The sequence below is a fragment of the Mesoplodon mirus genome (assembly GCF_964341445.2).
Source record: "Mesoplodon mirus genome assembly, chromosome: 2".
Classification (NCBI taxonomy): Eukaryota; Metazoa; Chordata; class Mammalia; order Artiodactyla; family Ziphiidae; genus Mesoplodon; species Mesoplodon mirus.
Genome location: NC_138977.1, coordinates 195,396,862 through 195,419,066, shown reverse-complemented (window position 1 = coordinate 195,419,066; position 22,205 = coordinate 195,396,862). Strand labels below are relative to the sequence as shown.

The following is a 22,205-nucleotide window of genomic DNA, read 5'->3' as shown; positions in this document are numbered from 1 at the left end:
AATCTCAGTAGAAAGCAGTGCACAGAAGAGACTCCCCTTCCTCTTCACCTCAAGAAGAATTTCTTCCCCTTTTCCCTCCACTGCTCTGGGTCAATGTCCTCAGTGGCAGAGGCAAGAGAAGTACCTGCATCACAGTGGCCAAAGCAGAGGCTGGAGGCCACAATGGAGACACCTACAGGAGTTTCCTTGGGAGAGGAAAGAAAAAAAGACTTCCCATGGAGAACTGGAGGAACAAACTTGTTTCATGAACAGTTTTGGTGGGGTAAGCAATAAAATCTTTGGGATGAGGCAGTGCTGGGAGGGAAGAAAATCTCTATAAAGGCAGGCTTTGCAGCTGCACCCTGAAGGCCATGTTCCCAGCTGGGGAAGTTCATAAAGACCCATGGGCCTGTAGCATCTTGTGCCCTATGCACTGTAACAGCATCCACTGAGGGCCTTGCCTGCTTGTTTCCTAACTAATGTAAGCAGCTATACCTTATACTTCTTTTTCCCATTTCTAAAAGTACTCAGCTTACAGTAACTGATAATTCTATTATTTACTCATTATATTTTAATACCAAAGAGGTCTAAAATTTAAATTGGGCTAAAAGCCAGATTTTGCCACATTCACCATAAAGACATTTTATATATACCAAGTGAATTTTAAAAAGTCAGGAAATCACTGAGATTTTTCAAAGAGCCCATCACTTACTGAAACTAAATCTAAAGGTGTTTGTCCTTCCTGATTTTTAAGAGTTGGATCAGCTCCATGGGCCAACAATAAAGCACAAAGCTGTGTTCGTCCCTTTTGGGCTGCTTCATGCAAAGGTGTGAAAGCCCATTTGTCCGTAGCATTGACACATGCATTATACTTTATTAGTAAAGCTGCTACATCTACATGCTGTAAAAGAAAATACTCCTGTTACAGTCGGAAATATTATTTTATCGTACTTTAGTTCTTAAAAAGAAACCAGCTATATACCTATTTTTCCAGTTTCAAACTTACTCTAGAATGAAAAACTGTGTTTTCCCCCCATCATCATAATTTATGGGTAGCTGATTAAAAATTACAGTAGTAGACATTTACCTAACTTGAGAAAATATCTAGAAAATAATTAAGAATTCTACACAGGAACTAAATTAGTAGGACGTTAACAGTTTCTAATTTATTTAAGTGTTATAATGGCTAAACATCAATTTATAAACCAGCAGCCTTCCTTAATTAATCAATTGAAGATGGTCAATACTGATTGTTAACATTCAAGGCTATTATAAGTCAGGAACAACGCATCTCATCTCTACAGATTCGTATGAATCCCAAGGGAGTTTCTGGGCACCAACAAAATAAACAAAATCACCAACATCTCACTGAAAGTAAGATATATGTGCTAAGAAAGGTAATACAACAAAAGACAAAACGTGCTGCATGTCACATGGCAAGCTACAATAGATTCGGAATTGAAACTTGGAAGTTATTTAACCTCTTTAGCTCTCATATTTACTTCTCTGTAAAATGAGAAAGTCAAACTAAATTCCTTTTGAATTGTAATACTGATTTTCACTTTGAAAATTTCAGACATTTTTCAAGGTAACGTGAAAGAACTTACCCCATAAGATGCTGCATTGTGTAAAGGAATAAGTCCTCCTTTGTCTTGAGCATTCACATCAGCTCCATGTTGTAGCAGATACTCTGCAACTTCTAAGTTATTATAACCAGCTAATTTAGAAAAAAAGTAAAATCACTTGTTAATATAAAAAATAGCTACATATATGTATATATCTATATACAAAGAATACATAGGATTTTAAAAATAAGAGATTTTTATAGAAATCTGAAATTCTCCAATGGAGTCTATTAAAGATTTATCTTATGAAAAAAAAATTGCCCACTGGCCTCAAGTTGGAAGCTTTCAGTAATGATACCCACTTGTTTTGGAGACTCTAAAGTTCTATTGACTGTTATACTTAAATCTTTCCTTTTAAAACCTTCTTACCAAAGTCCCTGCCTTCATAGTTGTTGTATACACAACTTCCTGAACTCAGGTACATGGTCTCAAGGCTGCAAGCAAAAGGCATCCAATCATATAAAAGCCAAGTTAGGAACACAAGTGGCTGGCAGAGCAGAAGACAACACATCAGTGTGGGTCTCAGGGCCCCATTTCCCCAGAAGGCCACAAGGACATGCTTTTTGCTAGAGAGAATGTAAGGGTGCACATCTCTACAAGCAGCAGAATCTGTTGCTGCTAAAGCCATGAAGTAATAAAACTTAGTATTTTATAAATGTACCATAACCTCCCAGCTTTCAGCTATCTTAGTAAATGCATGCTCACAGTAAAGTATGTATATTTTATTTGACACATAATCAATAGTTTGAAAGCAAATCTGGAAATTAGTTTTGTCAACATAAAATCAGGTATCACTTGAAACTTTAAAATAGTTCAAAGTATTTAACTCATTCATTTTTACTGTAGTTTTCAGCCTTTTGCTGAAAGATATAAAGCAAAAAAAAAAAAAATTTAGTAAGAGCAAGTAAAGAAAAACAAAACTACCATAAGCTAAATACTACACCAAATCCAAAAGTCCTTCCAGATCTCAAGGTATAATACCGCCTAAGTAAGAAACATTTTGTGTATACAACGTATTTGCCACTTACAAAGAACACAGACTTAAATAGTAATATTAAATGTTCTAGGTAAGCTACCATAAAGATACAAAGCTAATATACCTAACTATGCAGAGCACAATTCAAATCAGAGGTCAGGCCACATTTTGTCTTACATGGACTAGAAACTCCTGATTGCCGGTGGAAGACGAAAAGCTTTACCTCGCTTTGTTAGCATTTGTGGCTTATCACTTTTAGTGCACTTTTAATGCTCTAAAAGACACATAGATGGAGTAATTCTTTTCCTTTGCCAGCGGGGTTCCAACTTACATGGGGTCATAATTTAAAGGTAAAAACCACATACACTAAAATTATCTCTTAAGGGACTTCCCTGGCAGTACAGTGGTTGGGACTCCACACTTCCATTGCAGGGGGCCCGGGTTCAACACCTGGTTGGGGAACTAAGATCCTACATGCTGCACAAGGCGTGGCCAAAAAACACAACAAAAAAACCCCCCAAAACAACAAAATCCTAGGAACATAGTTGCTCACACTGTGAGACTGAAAGAAACTGAGAGAAGAGTAAACTTACACCTCCTACATTACACAAAGTGGCAGAAACACCTGCATTCCTTTTTTTTCTCTTTTCAAACCACGTATATTTACATAAAACTTGTATGAGTCAAATGTGCCTATGATGCAACTCCACTAAAGTATTAGTTGTAGCTCAGTGATTTTAATGGCCCATTTCCTAGCATCTTCTTTTTTTTTTTTAAAGGAATATGCATTTGTAACTTTATTGTTTTTATTTATTTTTATTTATTTATTATTATTATTTTTTTTTGCGGTATGCGGGCCTCTCACTGTTGTGGCCTCTCCTGTTGCGGAGCACAGGCTCCAGACACGCAGGCTCAGCGGCCATAGCTCACAGGCCCAGCCGCTCCGTGGCATGTGGGATCTTCCCTGACCGGGGCGCGAACCCGTGTCTCCTGCATCGGCAGGCAGACTCTCAACCACTGCGCCACCAGGGAAGCCCTGATGTTTTTATTTAAAAAAATTTTTTTGGCCAAGTGGCATGCAGGATCTTAGTTCCCTGACCAGGGATTGAACCCATGCCTCCTGCAGTGGAAGCATGGAGTCTTAACCACTGGACCGCCAGGGAAGTCCCCCTAGCATCTTCAATGCAGCTCAAAAAGCTGTGCTGAAATCACAATTCTGCATTACATGCAGTGAAGACAAAGATACACTGCGCCAATCTTACGAGTGAAAACTCAGAACAAATGTTTTGTACTCGACTGTATTCCCCAAATATCCTGTGTTGAAGCTCTAACCACTAGTACCTTAGAATGTGACTGTATTTGGAGATAAGGCCTTTCAAGATATAATTAAAACAAGGCCGTTAGGGTCAACCCTAATTTAATGTGACTGCTGTCCTTATAAGAGGAGGAGATTAGGACATAGAGACACCAGTGATGCACATACACAGAGAAAAGGCCACGTGAAGCCCCAGAGAGAAGGTGGCCAACTGCAAGCCAAGGAGAGAGGCCTCGGAAGAAACCAATCCTGCCAACATTTCCAGAACTGAGAAAATATATTTCTGTTGTTTAAGCCACCTAGTCTGTGGTAATTTGTTAAGGCAGGCCTTAACAAACTAATATGACAAATAACAAGAAGTTTATGTAACTTCTGGAAGTCTTTAAAGATTTTTTTCTGCTTATGCTTAACAGCTATCATCAGAAGAATGGAAAGATTTAGCATTCCATGAGGACGGCCAGCTCAGCAGGCCTATTTTTAAAGTTTCTGTAGCCAAAACACGCTCACCAAAGATGATTCAAACAATATGATGCTCTGGAATAAAGGTTCCAAAGTACATGGTGACAGGCAGAGCCTCTTTCGATTGTTCTTAATGAATATAACATGCTAGTGCTAAAGTGAACATGGCCCTGTACAAATACACTAGAGGATAATTGTTGTATTAGAAGATACTTGATTTGAATCTCTCAAATTTACTTACAGGAAATATTTTACTCAGGTAAAACGAATCTTAGATGTCACCAGCTTCAATCTGTGACACTTCATTCACTTACCTGCTAAATGTAAAGGTGTTGAATGTCGGCCTTGGGTATCACGGCAATTCACATTATCTGGTGAAGACAACTTCTTTACTCTGGCTAAACAACCCTTCTTGGCAGCATCCAACAAAGCTGCATCTCCCCTAAGTAGATCTTGAATATCTGTATCTCCATCTTTAACAAGATCCAAGGGAGTATTTCCATCTCTATTTTTCTTTGTGGGGTCTGCACCATGCTGGGCATGTGAAAAACAGAAAGGGAGGAATTAGCTTAAGTTTGCCCTTGGTCAATGAGAAAATATTCAATGTAACGATACCAAAGAAAACTTTTTTTTTTAAAATATCTTTATTGGAGTATAATTGCTTTACAATAGTGTGTTAGTTTCTGCTTTATAACAAAGTAAATCAGCTATACATATACATATATCCCCATATCTGCTCCCTCTTGCATCTCCCTCCCACCCTCCTTATCCCACCCCTCTAGGTGGTCACAAAGCACTGAGCTAAAGAAAACTATTTTATACAGAGACTCTACCTTAAAGGTTAACATGACTGTTAATAATGCTTAATTTAATACATAAAAAATTACAATAAAAAATACAGAGGCACTTAAATATTACTGGGCTTTAACAATGCAATAATATAGTCAAAATTTTAAACTACATTCAAAACAAGGTAGTATTTCACTAAAAATTACCTTTCACATATGCTGTTTTTATTTTCACAAACATATTTCAATGTTCGTATAAATTTAACTATACTCGTTTTTACTGTAAAATATCTACACTGGTACCAGTATAGATAAACCAGTACTATCTATTTCATTAGTACTAAATAAACCTGGCTTATACTGTTCATGACATTTATTCTGAAATCTAGGTACAGAATTAGATTTTTGCTTCCTACCCCCTAACTAGTTTAAGTTTATATTAGAATTATTAGAAATATCATAAACATATTCTACATAATATACCCTGTCCATAAGTACTTAAATATACCTGGAGCAGAAGTTTGCAAATTTCATATTTTCCTTTTGCTGCAGCTTCATGTAAAGGTGTAAATTTCCATAAGTCTGCTACATTAACTACTGCTCCATGCTTAACAAGAAGTTCTGCAACTTCATAATGTCCATAAGAACATGCATTGTGCAAAGGTACAAGGCCTCTGAAAAGTTAAATAAGCAACACAACACAAAGATATATTTTAATTTAAATAATTACATACAGCTGATAAATTTCTTGACCTGCATAAGAAATTTTACTGATTTAAATTTATAGAACCTAAATTTATTGAAAGCAGAAATGGAATTACTTTGGGGTGGGGGGGTGGGCAGAGGGGACATTTTAAAAATATTTAGAATTGCAGAGAACACAACAAACATCTATTTTGCAATATCTAGAATTAAGAATATTCTATTCTATTCTATGGCCATGCAGCGCAACTTATGGGATTTTAGTTCCCCGACCAGGGGTCAAACCTGGGGCCACGGCAGTGAGTGCACTGAGTCCTAACCACTCAACTGCCAGGGAATTCCCAAGAATTATATATATATATATTTTTTTTTTCTTCTCTTTTTTTATTTTACATCTTTATTGGAGTATAACTGCTTTACAATGGTGTGTTAGTTTCTGCTTTATAACAAAGTGAATCAGTTATACATATACATATATCCCCATATCTCTTCCCTCTTGAGTCTCCTTCCCTCCCACCCTCCCTATCCCACCCCTCTAGGTGGTCACAAAGCACCGAGCTGATCTCCCTGTGCTATGCGGCTGCTTCCCACTAGCTATCAGTTTTACGTTTGGTAGTATATATATGTCCATGCCACTCTCTCACTTTGTCCCAAGAATTACATATTTTTAAAGAAGAATAATTTTAAGATAAACTGGAAGAATTCAAGTATTCTCAATGCAAACTGAAATATTTACCACATTAAAAATCAGCATCACACTATTGTTGTAATCTCCTTGGCCATTATAAAATTACAAGGTATTATGCAACTAAGTCTTTATATAAATGCTACTCATCATAAAATCTTAACTGAAATTAAGAAGCTATATTTAAGCCAGTTAGGAAGCAGACTTCTCTGAAAATAAAAGAACTACAATCTATCATAAAAGTGTTTTCAGATTTTCCTAAAAAGGTCAGATAAAGGAAGAGAGGACATGGCAATTGTTGGTACTTGCCCTTTATCTTTAGCGTGCACATCAGCTCCGTGTTGCAGCAGATATTCCACCACAGACACCCGATTATAGCCAGCTGCAAAATGGAGTGGCGTAGACTGACGCCCTTCAATGTCTCTGCAGTTGACACTCTGAACAGTACACAATTTCTATAGGACGTAACACAGTATACACATGATGTTACATATTCCGACTTGTTTTCATTCATTTAGTAGAAATTTCAAATGTCTGATTTATTTTCTTGTCTCGTCATATCAGTATTTCCAGAAACTCATACACATGATGCTACATATTCTGACTTATTTTCATTCATTTAGTAGAAATTTCAAATGTCTGATTTATTTTCTTGTTTCATCATATCAGTATTTCCAGAAACTCTTTGCTATTTATTCTTCTTACTTCATCTTGTCATTTATTGGGAAATCCCTCTGGTCCTCTTATCTATAATCATCTACCTTTGCTAAAGCTAGTAGGTAAATTTTATTATTACCATTACTGCTATATACATAAAGGTAATGCAAGTACCTGAAAGCAATCATAGCTTTCATTTTGTGACAAATATATGTAGAGATACACTGGATCATAGAAGAATGATGGCATCACCTGGGAACTTGTTAAAAACTCAGATTCTCAGACTCCCACCTACTGAATCAGAATCTGCACTCTGACACGATCTCTAGGTGATCTGTAAGCACATTAACGTTTGAGAAGTACTGTTCTAGAACAGTAGTTCTTAAATTTTCATGTGCAGTGGGTCCAACCTCCAGATTTCCTAATCCAGTATGTCTGAGATGGGGCCTGAGAAGTTGCATTTCTAACAAGCTCGCAGGTGATGCTGATGCTGGCAGTTGAGGAATTACACTTAGAGAATTATACTGTACTATATGGAATGAATTAACTAATAGAATGCTATTGGTTAGGTACCATCCTTGGGAGAATTAAAAAAAAGTCACTCAAATTTTTTTGTGTTTTGTTGGTTCATATGAGGAAGTCTAGCTGAGAAAGGCTGTCAGAGTAACACTCAAAATACTCAAGAGTATTCTGCATGAAAAGTATGAACACTTGGGGAAGGAAAGCAACATAGATAATAAATCATGGTGTTCAAAAAAAAAGTCAAGAGTATTTTAGTAAAGAATATTAGTAAAAACCCTTCCCATCCCCCCTTTTTTAAACTACCCTACCCTAAAAGCAGGGATAACTTTAAGCCTAATAAACCAAAGGAGCCAGCTATCAGTGGATTTATCTCAACAGGTTCAGTAACAGGTCTGATAAAGCTCTTCAGTGCTTCCCAAACAAGACATATACATTCAGGGTCCCACCACTGAGAAACAGTGTTTCATGGGTCTGAAGCCAGGCTCTAAGAATGAGTATTTTTAACACGTGTCAAGTGCTGCTAGGTTTGGTAGTTATCACTGGCCACTCTAACTCCCTAGCTCTCACGTTTAATTTTGTCCACTCAGACAAGTTTTCTAATAGTAGATGTCCAAAAAGTATCTAGCCTGATAGCTCACCAGTAAACAAACACAACCAAGCACATAATTAAGTGTTCATTGGGTAATATGTCCAAGTGATTCATACCAAGCCACCTGTCTAGAGATATACAAGGAATAGAAAGGTTGTTGGAGATAAATTTCCTCTAAGTGACTTTATTATTTTTTAAATTAATTAATTAATTAAATTTATTTATTTGGCTGTGTTGGGTTTTCATTGCTGCACATGGGCCTTCTCTAGTTGTGGTGAGCAGGGGCTACTCTTCATTGTGGTGTGCAGACTTCTTATTGCGGTGGCCTCTTTTGCTGCAGAGCATGGGCTCTTGGCATGTGGGCTTCAGTAGTTGTGGTACGTGGGCTCAGTAGTTGTGGCTCGCGGGCTCTAGAGCACAGGCTCAGTAGTTGTGGCACACGGGCTTCACTGCTCCGCGGCACATGGGATCTTCCTGGACCAGGGCTCGAACTTGTGTCCCCTGCGTTGGCAGGTGGATTCTTAACCACTGCGCCAGCAGGCAAGTCCCTCCTCTGAGTGACTTTAAAAGCAGAGGTAAGGGAAGACAGCCTAATGACTATCACAGGGATAGAGAAAGGTCTTCCTCAATTCAATGGCATTATGATATTCTTTAAGTCCAATTCCTGTCCCCAATCTCATCCTTTCTTCATCTATTTCTTCCTCTAAGCTTCTTCTATCTCTATGAGAACAAAGCCTGGTCTTTAATATTAGATGTACTGAATGTAGTTTTATGCTCTTTAACATATGTAAGTAGATGAGCATTACAATTTTTTATCACCACCTCCACCCCCCACACACACAAAAATCAGCTAGTTGACTCTAACTCCACCTGCCCAACTTATCACTCCTCCAGGAAAAAACTCAGCTCACTACCCTTAACTCAAGTGATTTGTTTTTCCACGAGTCATTAGTCAGTAAGAGAAACAAAATCCCCCATTCAATATCATGTTAACCTTCTAATTAAGGGCATGAGAACGTAACTATAAAACAAGTCAAACAATAAAATTGCATAATAGCATTTTTCTTTCAAAAAATGAAATTATTAAAAAAAACCCTTAAGTTATTTGGAGATGACTGTACTACCTACACACATAAAGCAGTAGGAAAAGATCACATGGACTTTTAAATCAACTTCCAGAAATCTCTTTATTTAAAAGGACAGTGAATAAATGTCCTCAGAGCTCAAGTTCTGATGAGGCCAACATTCACATTTTGTTCTCAGGAAATGTAAAACTGACTTTGTGGGTGGGTCTGTTCAGGATTAACACCACCATATAGAAATATAGTGAAATTGGTTGAAATAGAGACTTCTGCCATGAATCAAATCAATAATTTTAGCTTTTTATAAAATTTCTTATTACCTATCAATGCCCCCTCAAATAGGACCTAGCACTGTTTTGAAAGTCTGTGGGGGAGGTGTTGGTGGGGAGGAAGGACACAACCGGGCTTTTCCCCGCTCCTGGCTTTGGAAATTAAAATTAACATTATTGCATTACTAAAGAATTATCTGGGTTTCCCTCGTGGAGCAGTGATTAAGAATTCGCCTGCCAATGCAGGGGACACGGGTTCGATCCCTGGGTCTGGGAAGATCCCACATGCCGCGGAGCAACTAAGCCCGTGCGCCACAATTACTAAGCCTGCGCTCTAGAGCCCACGAGCCACAACTACTGAAGTCCGAGTGCCTGCAACAAGAGAAGCCAACGCAATAAGAAGCCCGTGCACCGCAACGAAGAGTAGCCCCCGCTCGCTGCAACTAGAGAAAGCCTACGCGCAGCAATGAAGACCCAATGCAGCCAAAAATAAAAAATAAAAGATTGTTAAAAAAAAGAATTATTTAATCATGAAACATGCCGAGTTAATTTTAATTTATATTAGTTGACCTGAAAAGCAGTCTTGCTCTTTCAAAATTTTAATCTTCTGAGTTACTTAGCTGGATATACAGTTTCTGTAGATAACAGAAATATCTGGTATAGGCATTGAGACGTTACATATGATTCCACAGTAAAAGCAAAATCTGAGAAAAGGTTATTCTAGGGAAGACTGTTATAGGAGATGGGGGCCATAGACAGGCTCAAGTTGGCTCTTCTGAGAAAGAAAAAAAATATTTCAGTCCAGATAAATTGAAGATTATTAGGAGACAGTGTCTCTGAAAGGTGGTGACACTATATTATTACTATATTTAAACACTGGGTCCTCACAGAGGTAGAGGGGGCAAAGAAATGAAGAAACTAGAAAAAATATATAGACAGAGGGATACATTTAGTTTTCTTCCTTTCCTGTTTTATGTGTCATATGTAAACAATAATGGACAATAATTTCATATACCTTATTCTTTTAAAGAGACAAATGAAAAGGTTCTTTACACAAAATGCATTCCCATAAACATGCAGTTTATTTAAATTTGTCACTATGATGTATTTATTGAGATGCATGTGAAACTAAAAAGTTTCTTTCATTACCCAATGATCCTTATTTGCAGAGCAGAACTAGATTAGCATTATTTACCTTTTAAAACAATGCACATATAAATAACTAGATTTTTCATTTTTACAGTACAGATTCATTAAACACGGTCAAAATAAAAACACAAAGTTAACAAAACTATAAGATTATGTCTTACTTTTACAGTTTCTACATCTCCAGCCTTTGCAGCCTCCAGCAATTGTCTGTCTGCCTCTGAATTACCTAATGGGATACCCTCTAAAAAGAAAGAGAAGTAAAGAGTGATTAACTTCCATTTGGAAGGTGGGACCAAGTTTTAAGGAAGGCATCTTATCTGAGAGTAACGTTCTTTTTATAGTTTGCTGATAATTACGTAGGGAATCTCCATGGTAGTAGGCGAAAAGCAGTAAAAACTTTTGTAACATTACATATGTCAAATGTATGTAGATGTGAATAATAATTATAAAATGAGATTTAAGCAATATAAAGGAACATAATATAATGAAAGATGGCTTGCTCTATAACCAAGTCAGTTGACGGGTGGTAAAGTATTAAGTTAGGAGAGCAGGGCTTCCCTGGTGGTGCAGTGGTTGAGAGTCCGCCTGCCGATGCAGGGGACATGGGTTCGTGCCCCGGTCCGGGAAGATCCCACATGCCGCGGAGTGGCTGGGCCCGTGAGCCACGGCCGCTGAGCCTGCGCGTCCGGAGCCTGTGCTCCGCAATGGGAGAGGCCACAACAGTGAGAGGCCCGCGTACCGCAAAAAAAAAAAAAAAAAAAAAAAAAAAAAATTAGGAGAGCAACAGCTAGATATCTATCTAACCATGGTTCTGCCATTGACTAGCTACCTGAATTGGAGTAAGTCACTTGAACTTTCTGGGCCTCTGATTTTTCCAGTTCTAAAAAGAGAGAAGTTGGACTAGAAACGTCTGAAGTTATTTTCAGGTCTGAAACTGTTTTATAGCTCATTTAAAATCTCATAGGAAAGGAAGAAAACATGTACCTTGTTCTCAGAACAAATAAACTTCAGATGGATTAAAGACACTAAGTATAAAAAAATTAAACCTTAAAAATACTAAAAGAAAATACAGGTGAATATTTTTTGTCTTGGAGCAGAAAAGCATCTTAAAGCAGTATATCAAAGGCAGAAACAAAACTAATTTGGAAAAATATCTGTCAGGCAATAACACAGCATTAAACAAAATCACAGGCAAGGAACAAAATGGAAAAAATACTGCAACATAAATCTAAGAAATGCAAATTAAAATAATGAAATACTGGGCTTTTTTTTCCCATCCATTAGTGGGCAAAGAGCAAATGGGGAGTTTCACTGTCAATATTTCTATAATTTGCATTTTAAAAAGCGTCTATTACTTCTGTAATTCACATACATGCACATAGACACACATTCACCCAAGGAAATGATTAAGAATCATAATACCTGGGGCTGACAAGGAAAACAGGTCCTGTCACATACTACTGGTAGGAATGTAAAATGGTACATAACAGCTTTTCTAGAAATGATTTAATAATTATGTTAACCTTGACTTGGAGATTCCACTTTGATAACTGACTAAGAAACTGGTTGGAAAGGTTAAGTAATAGCACTTAGTATAATACTAGGAAGACTGTAAATGTCCATCACTAGGTAGCTGAATAGGACTAATGTTATTACCCCCAAAACTGACACTGAAACAAGTGCATGGTATATGGGGAAGTAAAGGCAATTTTGAGAGCAGTCTTGTAGTTAGTTCACAATTTTAGGAGTTCACAGGAGATCTTATTAATCTGCCTTCATCTATTCAAGCAGTGTTTTTCTCAAAATGTAGTTTCCAGACCATAGGCATAAGGATCATCAAGGGTGACTATAAAAGGTACAAAAGGCTTGATCTGTTACATTTCTTCTCATTTAAGCTTTGAGATGTCAAAGACACTCCATTAAATTCTAGTAAAATACAGAGATATAGGCAAAGACACTAAAATTTATGGGACCAGATTTCTAGGCTGAAATGTTTAACCTATGCCAAATGTGTAGATATCTGATCTAAATTGATTTGATTTTAAAATGTAATAAGTATCAGTCCATTCAACAGTTACATGTAAGTCAAATAGTTGGTTACCTTGTACAAATTCTATATGCTTTATATGAAGGATCTAAAAAAGAGTGAAGAGGCAGGGCCAGTCTTTAGGGTACTATTTATAACTATGGTTGCTCTTCTAAGAGACATCATCTACCCTTTTCAGTTTTCCTTTCTTTAAAAAGAAATAGCAACTGTTGTGTCTCAATTTTAAAACCTTTCTAGATAAAAACTTAAGAGACAGCTATATACTCACAGAAGCTGGGCAGCAAATGCTACTGGAACAAACTCATAAAAGACTTACAACATTTGGGCATTGAGTACAATGAGTTGATTAAGAAGAAATAACAGCCAACAATTCTGAAAAATTTTCTTTTTACTACCAACTCCTACGTGATATGTGAAAAAAACTTAAAGGTTAATTTAAACAATAATAATTTCATGGAAGTATTCAATACCTTGAAGGAGTTGCTGCACGTTTTCATTTCCCATCTGTAAGGCAGTAAAGCCCTGAAGGGATATGATGTTAGGGTCACACCCATAGCTTAGGAGTAGGCGACAGGTCTGTAGATGACCACAATGCGCAGCTCTGTGCAGAGAAGTCTGACCGAGATTATCCAGAGCATTAACCTTAACAATCAGAAAAAGGTGAAATTAGCCTGTGGTACAAAATTTAAAATGATCTAATCATGTATCCAGCACTTGTTACTAATTTAAAAATCTCAATTAATCTCTTATGAAGCCCATTATCCAGTGCCAAAGAAAGTATTTTTGCTCAAACCTAGAGTATAAATTCACCAATTCATGAAGGTCCAATTTTTGATTAAAAATATTGAATAACAGTTGTTTAGCATTGAAGTACTCAATAGATTCACCACATTTAGAGTGAGACACTGCCTAAGAAAGTCTAATGCATGTACTTTTATGGATCTCTGAGGTGTAGAAACGTGGAGACTAACCCCAAGATAACAGTCGGTAACAAAGCCAGGGACTACATTAGCATTTAAATACTTATTTCTATTGGCTTAATCTTCTATCTTATTTATCATGTAAAATATAATCTGTATGGATAAGGACACTATGGTATATTCACACAATGGAATACTTCTCAGCAATAAAAAGAACAAACTATTGATACGTGGTTCAATCTCCAAAACATTATCCTAAGTGGAAAAAGTCTTACACAAAAGAGTATATATTGTACGATCCCATGAAGGCCCAGAACAGGCAAATCTAATCTGTTAGAAAAAATCAAAATGGTTGTTGCTTCTAGGCATGGAGACTGCCTTGGATGGGACATTGCCTCTGCCATGAGATAATGTTCTCAAGAGTTTTGGTTACACAGGTGTATGCATTAGGCAAAATTCAGTAAATGTACATTTACGATTTGTACATTTCGTTGCATGTAAATTTCACATCCAAAGAAAGACTGTAAATATTGACCTCTAGCTGATGCCTATTGAAAGAATTTAGGGAGAAGTGTGTAGTAACTTGCGAATTACTTTGAAGTGTGTCAAAAAATAAGACACTGATGGATAGAGAGAGAAACTGATGGATATGTAATAAAACAATACGGTGAAATGCTAGCGGTAGAATTTAGGTGGTAAGTATATAGTTATACCCTGTAAAATTCTTTCAGCTTGGTTGTATTTTTGAAATTTTTCATCATTAAAAAAATCACCTGTAAGACTCCTCCTATCTCATCCCCACCTCCCCACCCAGGAAAATAATTCTTCGAAACCTAACTGAGAAATCAAATTTCTCAGTAATCAATCATGTGACCACTAGTGTTTTGAGACACTGTCCAATTCATATTCATGGAATCGGAGAAGACCTGAACAGGATTACATAGTAAGACTTTCTCAATGAATGTAAAAGTAGCCTATAAAGAGCTAGTCTCCATACTTACAGAATCAGAAAAATCAACTTAAAATGCCCAGAGCAATTAATCTGTTTATTCATGTACCAAAACTCACTGCAATGTGAACTATATATCCACTTGAAAACTTTATTTGGGTGCCACTCTGTGTTAGGGTTAGGGTGACGAACTCGTCCTGGTTTGCCTGGGACTTTTCCGGTTTTAGCACTGAAAGTCCTGTGTTAAATCCCTTAGTCTTGGGACAAACCTGGATGGTTGGTCACCCTAGACAAGATTGTTTCACTGAGCTTCACAACTCAAATTTAATATGCATCCAGATATTCCTCAAGTAACGCACATGTAAAAAAAAGTGCAATCAACGAAAAGTTATAGGACAGACAGACAAATGAGATATGCCAAGCAGTCAAGCAGAAATAAACTTTATTTTTTCAATACTTTACAATAGGAAAGATTGAGATTATACATTATCAGGAATTCCCCCAAATAAAAGAGAAATTAGGACACTGAGAGGCAACATAAAGAGAAACTGTAGAATTCTAAGTGGTTCCTTGAGTGGAAACCCAAGGAAGGACAGATTAGAAAATCATTCTGCAAAGTTCTTTTAGAGAAGAGCCTCAGGGGTCCCTAAGGGGTAAAGGGATCTCTATTTCTTTCTTCTCCCTTCGTCATAGCAGCTCAATTCTATTATATAATGAATTTCTACCACAGATTTTGTTTGAAGAAAGCAACAATCGATGGCTATAAACTGAAAACTGTTGAATTAGGTGACTGTTATCTCTTCCAATCTGAGATGCTATGTGTATTGTTTACTGAGTAATTTTTTTTAAGTTCCTGGGTAAGAAATAATGACTTTTAGCCTCGATGAAAACCTGATTATTCCATGAATAAAATGCTTTGTTTTCTTTAAATCCACTTGACTTTTTTTTGAGGTATAGTTGACATATATTATATAAGCTTCAGGTGTCCAACATAGTGAAATCACCTTGACTTTTAAACTTAAGTATACCGTTTCTACAAATAGGAAACCAATATTCTCCTAATAAAAATTATAACTCTTATAAAAAATGTTCATTTGGGATATTCCCTAAAACCATCTTACATGCCACATTTTAGAATACATTTCTCTATTGAATGCTCTGGAATGAATGACTTCTGTGATTGATTTAAAAAAAATGCTTTGTGTACAAATGCCAACTACAGAACTTTGCAATATAAGGAGCTATGTTTTTAGTCAAGTTACTTAATTTATTTCCTTCTGTTCCACGATCTCTGGCTTAGTTATGAAATAACAGAGGGTAAGAGAGACTGTGGTTGGGGTAAATAACAGGAGTTATCATATTAACCAAGCAACAGAAGATAACAGAGGAGAATCCTGGAAAAGATGATAGGTCAGAATAAATATGTCTGGCTGGGGATATTCTTAAGGGTGTATTGTTAGAAAAAGAAGGATAACTTGACCAGTGGGGTGTGGTTAAAAGGAAGGGAGAAGGAAGGATATATAGGAATAATGTTTCTTGAGTAAATCCACAGACTTTCTAGCAGAAAGATATAGAAAAAGTATTTGCAGAACTAATCTGAGGGGAAAATACCTATGAAAGAGTAAATAGCTTGGGAAGTCAGGCATTTCATCTGCTAAATAGAAAAAACTCACTGGATTACCAAAGATTACCAAAAATGAAGTATACCTTTGCTTCATGTTTCACCACTACTTCAACAACATCGTTATGAGCTTTCTCAGATGCAACGTGTAGAGGAGTCAAGAATCTTAAAGAGAAAAAGTCAGCCGGACAATGAATGTATTTTCCAAAAATAAAAGTGTCAATAATTTTTAATTATTAAAAGCATACTTACTCTTTAGTCTTTTCATTGATGTTTGCTCCTTTTCTTAGCAACAGTTCACATATTTGCTTTCTTTTGGGATATGGAGATGCGGCAGCACAATGCTAGATAATTTAAATTGCAGCATTAATCAAGGACTATACATAACTGATTTTTAAGAACTTTCGTGTTTCCAATCAAGAACAATTAAGAAGTTATTTCATGTTTTTGTTTCATTTTTGACTTAACTTTGCTCTTCAAAGACTTTCTTTTGGATAGAATGTGCAATGATTACCAAATTCTGACAGGGCCTGAAACCCCTATTTAGCAAGTGATACGTGATTAAATATTTTGATTAAGCTTCATAGCTGTCCTACATCTCTGAAAAAGCTACTACTGCTGTGCTGAAAAACTTAAATTGTGACCAACAGTCCTTTCAAAACTGTTCCCAAAAAGCATGGTGTTTATGTTATTTTTTAAAGGTTAATAAAACACCCCAAAGGTTGGGATTTCTTTACATGAAGAAATAACACAGCACTTGTCAGCTCTGGATTCTGCTTAGAAAAACACTGATGGAATAGCCGACAAACTGGGTGGTATTTATATCTTCCTCAATGAGTTGCTCCAGCAAGATAAGGACCTTGAATTACTTGTTTGGTAAAATCAGTGGTAGAAAATTATATACTCTGAGTTGGAGGCTGCAGGATCTATGTCTATGATGTATCAAGGAGAAAAGGAGATAGGAGGTAGGGATTTGCCAGTTATAAACCCAACAAGTATCTCATGGTCGTGTGCCAGATCTTTGTCTCCCCACCATCCAGGATTATACCCATACACAACAGGTGTTCAAGAAACGTCAGAATGAGTGAACGACTAAAGTAATGCATGAAAGTTAAGTTAAAACTGAAACCTGAGATTTCATGGAATAAAAGTTCTGGATAACTGTTAAGCTGACTTGCGCACACATCTAAACACAGTACATATGAAATGTGTTTGATTTTAACCTACTGCTAATTATAAAGCTTATCTGATCTTCATGACTTTGCTTCAGATTCATTCTTTGATGTTGTTGCTGTCACCAAAATCATTCCTTTGCCCTCAATAAAATCATTTCTAATTGGTGAACACAGCTCTTTTGGTATGTTTTGAATCATCATCCCAGTACATCTATCAGGATGGCACAGAGAATGGAAAACAGTTTTATATCCAAGAATTCTTGAGCTCATCCGTTTCAAACTGCACCCTTACTCTTCTGCCCCATCCTGTTACAGACACGGCCTGTAATCTCCGGAAACCTGGAAGACAATGCCTCTGCAACACAACTATCTACCAACAGTTAATTCCCTGTATTTTAAGGTTAATAAAAAAAAATGAGTCATTTAATGGTAGAATACTCAGAGGAAAACAACATGTAGAATTAACTTTTCAGACTGGAAGATTTTCCAAGTCAGTTTTTCCAAGTTTCCCTGTACCATCTTGATACTGTTATGATTTAAATTTTGCAGTGGCATTTCTTATTAGTCTGCAACTTTGCTTTTTTTTTTTTTTTTTTTTGTGGTACGCGGGCCTCTCACTGTTGTGGCCACTCCCGTTGCGGAGCACAGGCTCCGGACGCGCAGGCTCAGCGGCCATGGCTCACGGGCCCAGCCGCTCCGCGGCATGTGGGATCCCCCCGGACTGGGGCACGAACCCGCGTCCCCTGCATCGGCAGGCGGACTCTCAGCCACTGCGCCACCAGGGAAGCCCTGCTATTTTTTTTAAACACGGATTTTTTTTTAAGTAGCAAAAAGTTCTACAATGTTTTATAGATAGGTTTCTACATAAAACTTCAGAGTTTATATCATGGCATAAGAAAGAAAATTAACCATAAAAGATATTAGGTAAGTAAGGCTACTACAAGTTAAATCTTCCCCTAAAGATATTAATTTACTTAGTGTCATCTTCCCTCACCGAAAGCACATTCTGCAACTCATACAGCTTTGTTCCTTTAAATTTCTACTTCTAAGGTAGCCTCTGATCACAACATTCCCTTTCTTATCTTCCACCACTTACCTTTACTAGTTTCCATTCTTTTCTTACTGCTTTTCCATAGACTGCCCAATTCTCATCTACTTTGTTACAGCACCACAGAGCTGACATTACCTCTATCAGGGAAGCTGCCTCTACTCACACAGATACTTTACTCACACAGTATAAAGGGGATATATACAGACTTTAGATCTAATTCTGAAAAAATTACAATACCAAAAGGAAAATCAAGTGGCTTTTATCTTGATGGCAAGATTATTTTCTTTTTCAGTGGGTTCCAAATTTTCAATCATAAACATTTATGCTCTTTATAATTAAAAAAAAGCAAATGATATATACGATTTATGACAATAGAAAAGTCACATATAATACATGCCAGTATGTGAATAAAATTTTTGGAAGGATGTGCAAATGAACAACAGTACTGCATTTTGAGCGGATGTGGTTGTCTATTTTTCTGTATTGTTTGAAATTTTTTCTTTATATACCTACAGGCATTAATTCTTAAAAAGCACATATTTTTAAAACAATACTATTATTAAAAGTAGGACATTATGTTAGTCATCCTGCATCACCAAAAGAAGTAAGACATGATGATTAATTTAGCATGTTTTTGGTTATTTCATTTTAAAAACTTAAATCTGAAACATTACCAATGCTGTTTCATGTGTTTGAGGATGCTTAAAATTCACCATTTCCAGAGAGAGATGTTTTTTGATTCGTGTAACATCAGCTTCCCGTGCAGCTTGAAGCAACGAGTGACCTTTAAATTCATCTAGATGAAGAAAAAGCATTTAAATCTGCATGAGAATTATCAAATTTATGGGACTTGCCAGATGTAGTATTTTTCTTGAACTTATTTTCAAAATTATCTACCAAGTAGCCAGAATGAAGCTCTAAAGATATTCTCCAAATATAACCCTTGGAAAGGGAGACAGTGGTATGCCAGCTCCCCTCAGTTATGACCCAATTCATTCCCATGTGTATACAACATGGCCTATTCAAGGTCTGATATATAGATTATTGCTATATATTCCCAGACCCGAGAGTTCTGAGAATTTTCCAAAGCACAGAACTTTTCTCAGTAAAGAAATAAAAGGAAACGTGATCATAGTCCCCATATTAACAGTATAGCAGCAGCAGATGGTTCTGCTCACACATCAGAGAATTGGGGACTAGACTAGCAGGATATTTCTAAGAGCCACCTACTGATCAATAAATGAAAGAGGGCATTTTCTCAAGATTCCTCGTTATTATTAATCGGACTTGTGAAACCACCCATGATATTTTACTATTCCAGAATAATACAAGCTTAACACAAGTTTCCTATTTATGTATAGCAATACTATATCTGAAATACGTGCCTATTTCTCACCACTACGTCTATTTCAGTTATAGACAGAAAAGCACAGAATTGCCCAGATACCAAAGAATATTAGATGGTAAGATCTGGGGACGATGTTTACAAGACAGCAATCCTACAAGTAACACTTCAAAACTTCACAGCAGCTAATAAGGAAGTCACATCAAAGACAGGAATAAAACTCAAATTCTTTCTTTCCAAAAGCATACCATCTATAAGAGTAACATACAAAAAGCATTTAACTTGACTTGAAAAAAGCAAATCCAAATATACTTTCTTTTCATAGTATCTTAAGAGCAAAATGAGTAGAAAACTTTCAAATGATTAAATATGTTAGTGTGAACAATAATAGATACCCATGGCTAAGGAAAATACCTTATTATTCAAAAATTTCCAAAAAACAAACAAGAAAGAAAAAATGTTAGTTTACTGATATAAGAGCTTAGCTGAATGAATATTCATCATTTTATACTTACATGCTAATCTTTCTTTTAACTGTGGTGTGGGAGCCAAGTCTATAGCACTTTTATTGTGACAATTCAGCAGTGTTGGATCTGCGCCGTAACTTAGGAGAAGAGAACACACTTCAACTCTGTTCTTGGAAGCTGCCTCATGAAGAGGAGTGAACTGCCACAAGTCCATTGCATTTACGCAGGCACCATGCTGGGGGTGGGGTAGGGTGGGTAAAGCATATATTTAGCGCTCAATTTTTAAGAGAATTTAGAATTATCAGTGGTGTGTAATTTAACAGCATGCAAGCTTAAAAAGGTTATGTTCCCAAAGGTCACTTTTCGAACCAATTACTTCAGAAAGAGTAATTTTTTTCCCGGCAGAAAAACAGTCAGTGGTTGCTAGGCCTACCCACAAGTGCCTATTTAACTCTTATTGTTAAAAATAGTTAAAAATGAAGCTTTACATTTAACCTGCATCCTTTCCAAGAACTATTTTTTCCTTTCCTGAGATATAATGTACATATGGTAAAATGCACAGTTCTTAAGTATACAGTTTGATGAGTTTTGACAAATGTGTGTATCTGTGAGACCATCACCCAACTCAAGATAGAGGATGTTTTCATCACCCCAGAATGTTCCCTCATGCTCCTTTTATAGACAATTCCTGCCCCCAATCTGACTGTTAGCACTATATATTAGAATTACCTGTTCCTGAATTTCATAAAAGTAGAATAGCACAGTATGTACTTTTGTGTCTAGCTTCTTTCACACAATGTTTCTGAGATTCATTCATGTTGTACCAAGTTTGTTTTTATTGGGGACTTCCCTGGTGGTGCAGTGGTTAAGAATCCGCCTGCCAATGCAGGGGACACGGGTTCGAGCCCTGGTCTGGGAAGATCCCACATGCTGCGAAGCAACTGAGCCCGTGTGCCACAACTACTGAGCCTGCGCTCTAGATCCCATGAGCCACAACTACTGAGCCCATGTGCCACAACTACTGAAGCCTGCGCACCTAGAGCCCATGCTCCGTAACAAGATAAGCCTCCGCAATGAGAAGCCTGCACACCACAACGAAGAGTAGCCCCGGCTGGCCGCAACTGGAGAAAGCCCCGCGCAGTAACGAAGACCCAACACAGCCAAAAATAAATAAAAGTAAAGAAAAAAAAAAGTTTGTTTTTATTGCTGAGTAGCATTCCACTGTATAGATATACCACAATTCATTTATCCATCATCTTGTTGATGGGCATCTGGACTGTTTCTAGTTTTTGACTATTATGAATAAGTTGTTATGAACATTCGTAACAACTATGAATGTTGGATACATGCTATGATTTCTCTTGGATAAATCCCTAGGGGTGGAACTGTTGGGTCCTGTGGAAGATGTATGTTTACTTTTAGGAGAACTGCCAAACAGTTTTCTAAAGTGGTTGTATTATTTTTGTATTGCCATCAGCAACGTTTTGAGTCAGGGCTCCACAACCTTGCTAATATTTGGTATCAGTCTTTTTAATTTGAGATGTTTCCAAGTATTGGATTTGGATAAACCACAGAGGTCATTCTAGCTCAACCTCTCATCAAACACAAAATCCCTTCCATAGCATTTCTGCAGAAGGCAAACCAGCTGCTTACTCTTTTAATACTTTCAATGATGGGAAACTAATTCTCAACGAACACAGTGTTTTATAACTATTAGATAACTCCTGACTCTCCTGAGCTTGACTGCTCTGGTAACTGCGCCCTCACCTCAATTAGCGTCCCCTCTATATATGACCTCCTCCCACTCTTATTTAGTGAACACTAGGTCTTAGG

The 22,205-nt window shown here is 36.9% G+C and overlaps 1 protein-coding gene across 3 annotated transcripts in view; it reads right to left on the bottom strand.

The window, feature by feature from the left end:
• Positions 1-22,205, bottom strand: part of TNKS2 (tankyrase 2) — a 62,555-nt gene that overhangs the window by 19,387 nt on the left and 20,963 nt on the right. For 2 of the 3 annotated variants that reach the window (XM_082604053.1, XM_082604052.1), the window contains exons 8-18: positions 20,421-20,607; positions 19,235-19,356; positions 16,587-16,678; positions 16,421-16,499; positions 13,315-13,486; positions 10,959-11,038; positions 6,839-6,984; positions 5,651-5,816; positions 4,669-4,888; positions 1,587-1,696; positions 692-880 (exon numbers count right to left, since the gene is read on the bottom strand). In XM_082604053.1, coding sequence (XP_082460179.1) covers positions 692-880; positions 1,587-1,696; positions 4,669-4,888; positions 5,651-5,816; positions 6,839-6,984; positions 10,959-11,038; positions 13,315-13,486; positions 16,421-16,499; positions 16,587-16,678; positions 19,235-19,356; positions 20,421-20,607 — 1,563 coding nt within the window. The remainder of the gene's footprint in view (positions 1-691; positions 881-1,586; positions 1,697-4,668; positions 4,889-5,650; positions 5,817-6,838; positions 6,985-10,958; positions 11,039-13,314; positions 13,487-16,420; positions 16,500-16,586; positions 16,679-19,234; positions 19,357-20,420; positions 20,608-22,205) is intronic. The other variant, XM_082604054.1, reaches the window with a different exon arrangement.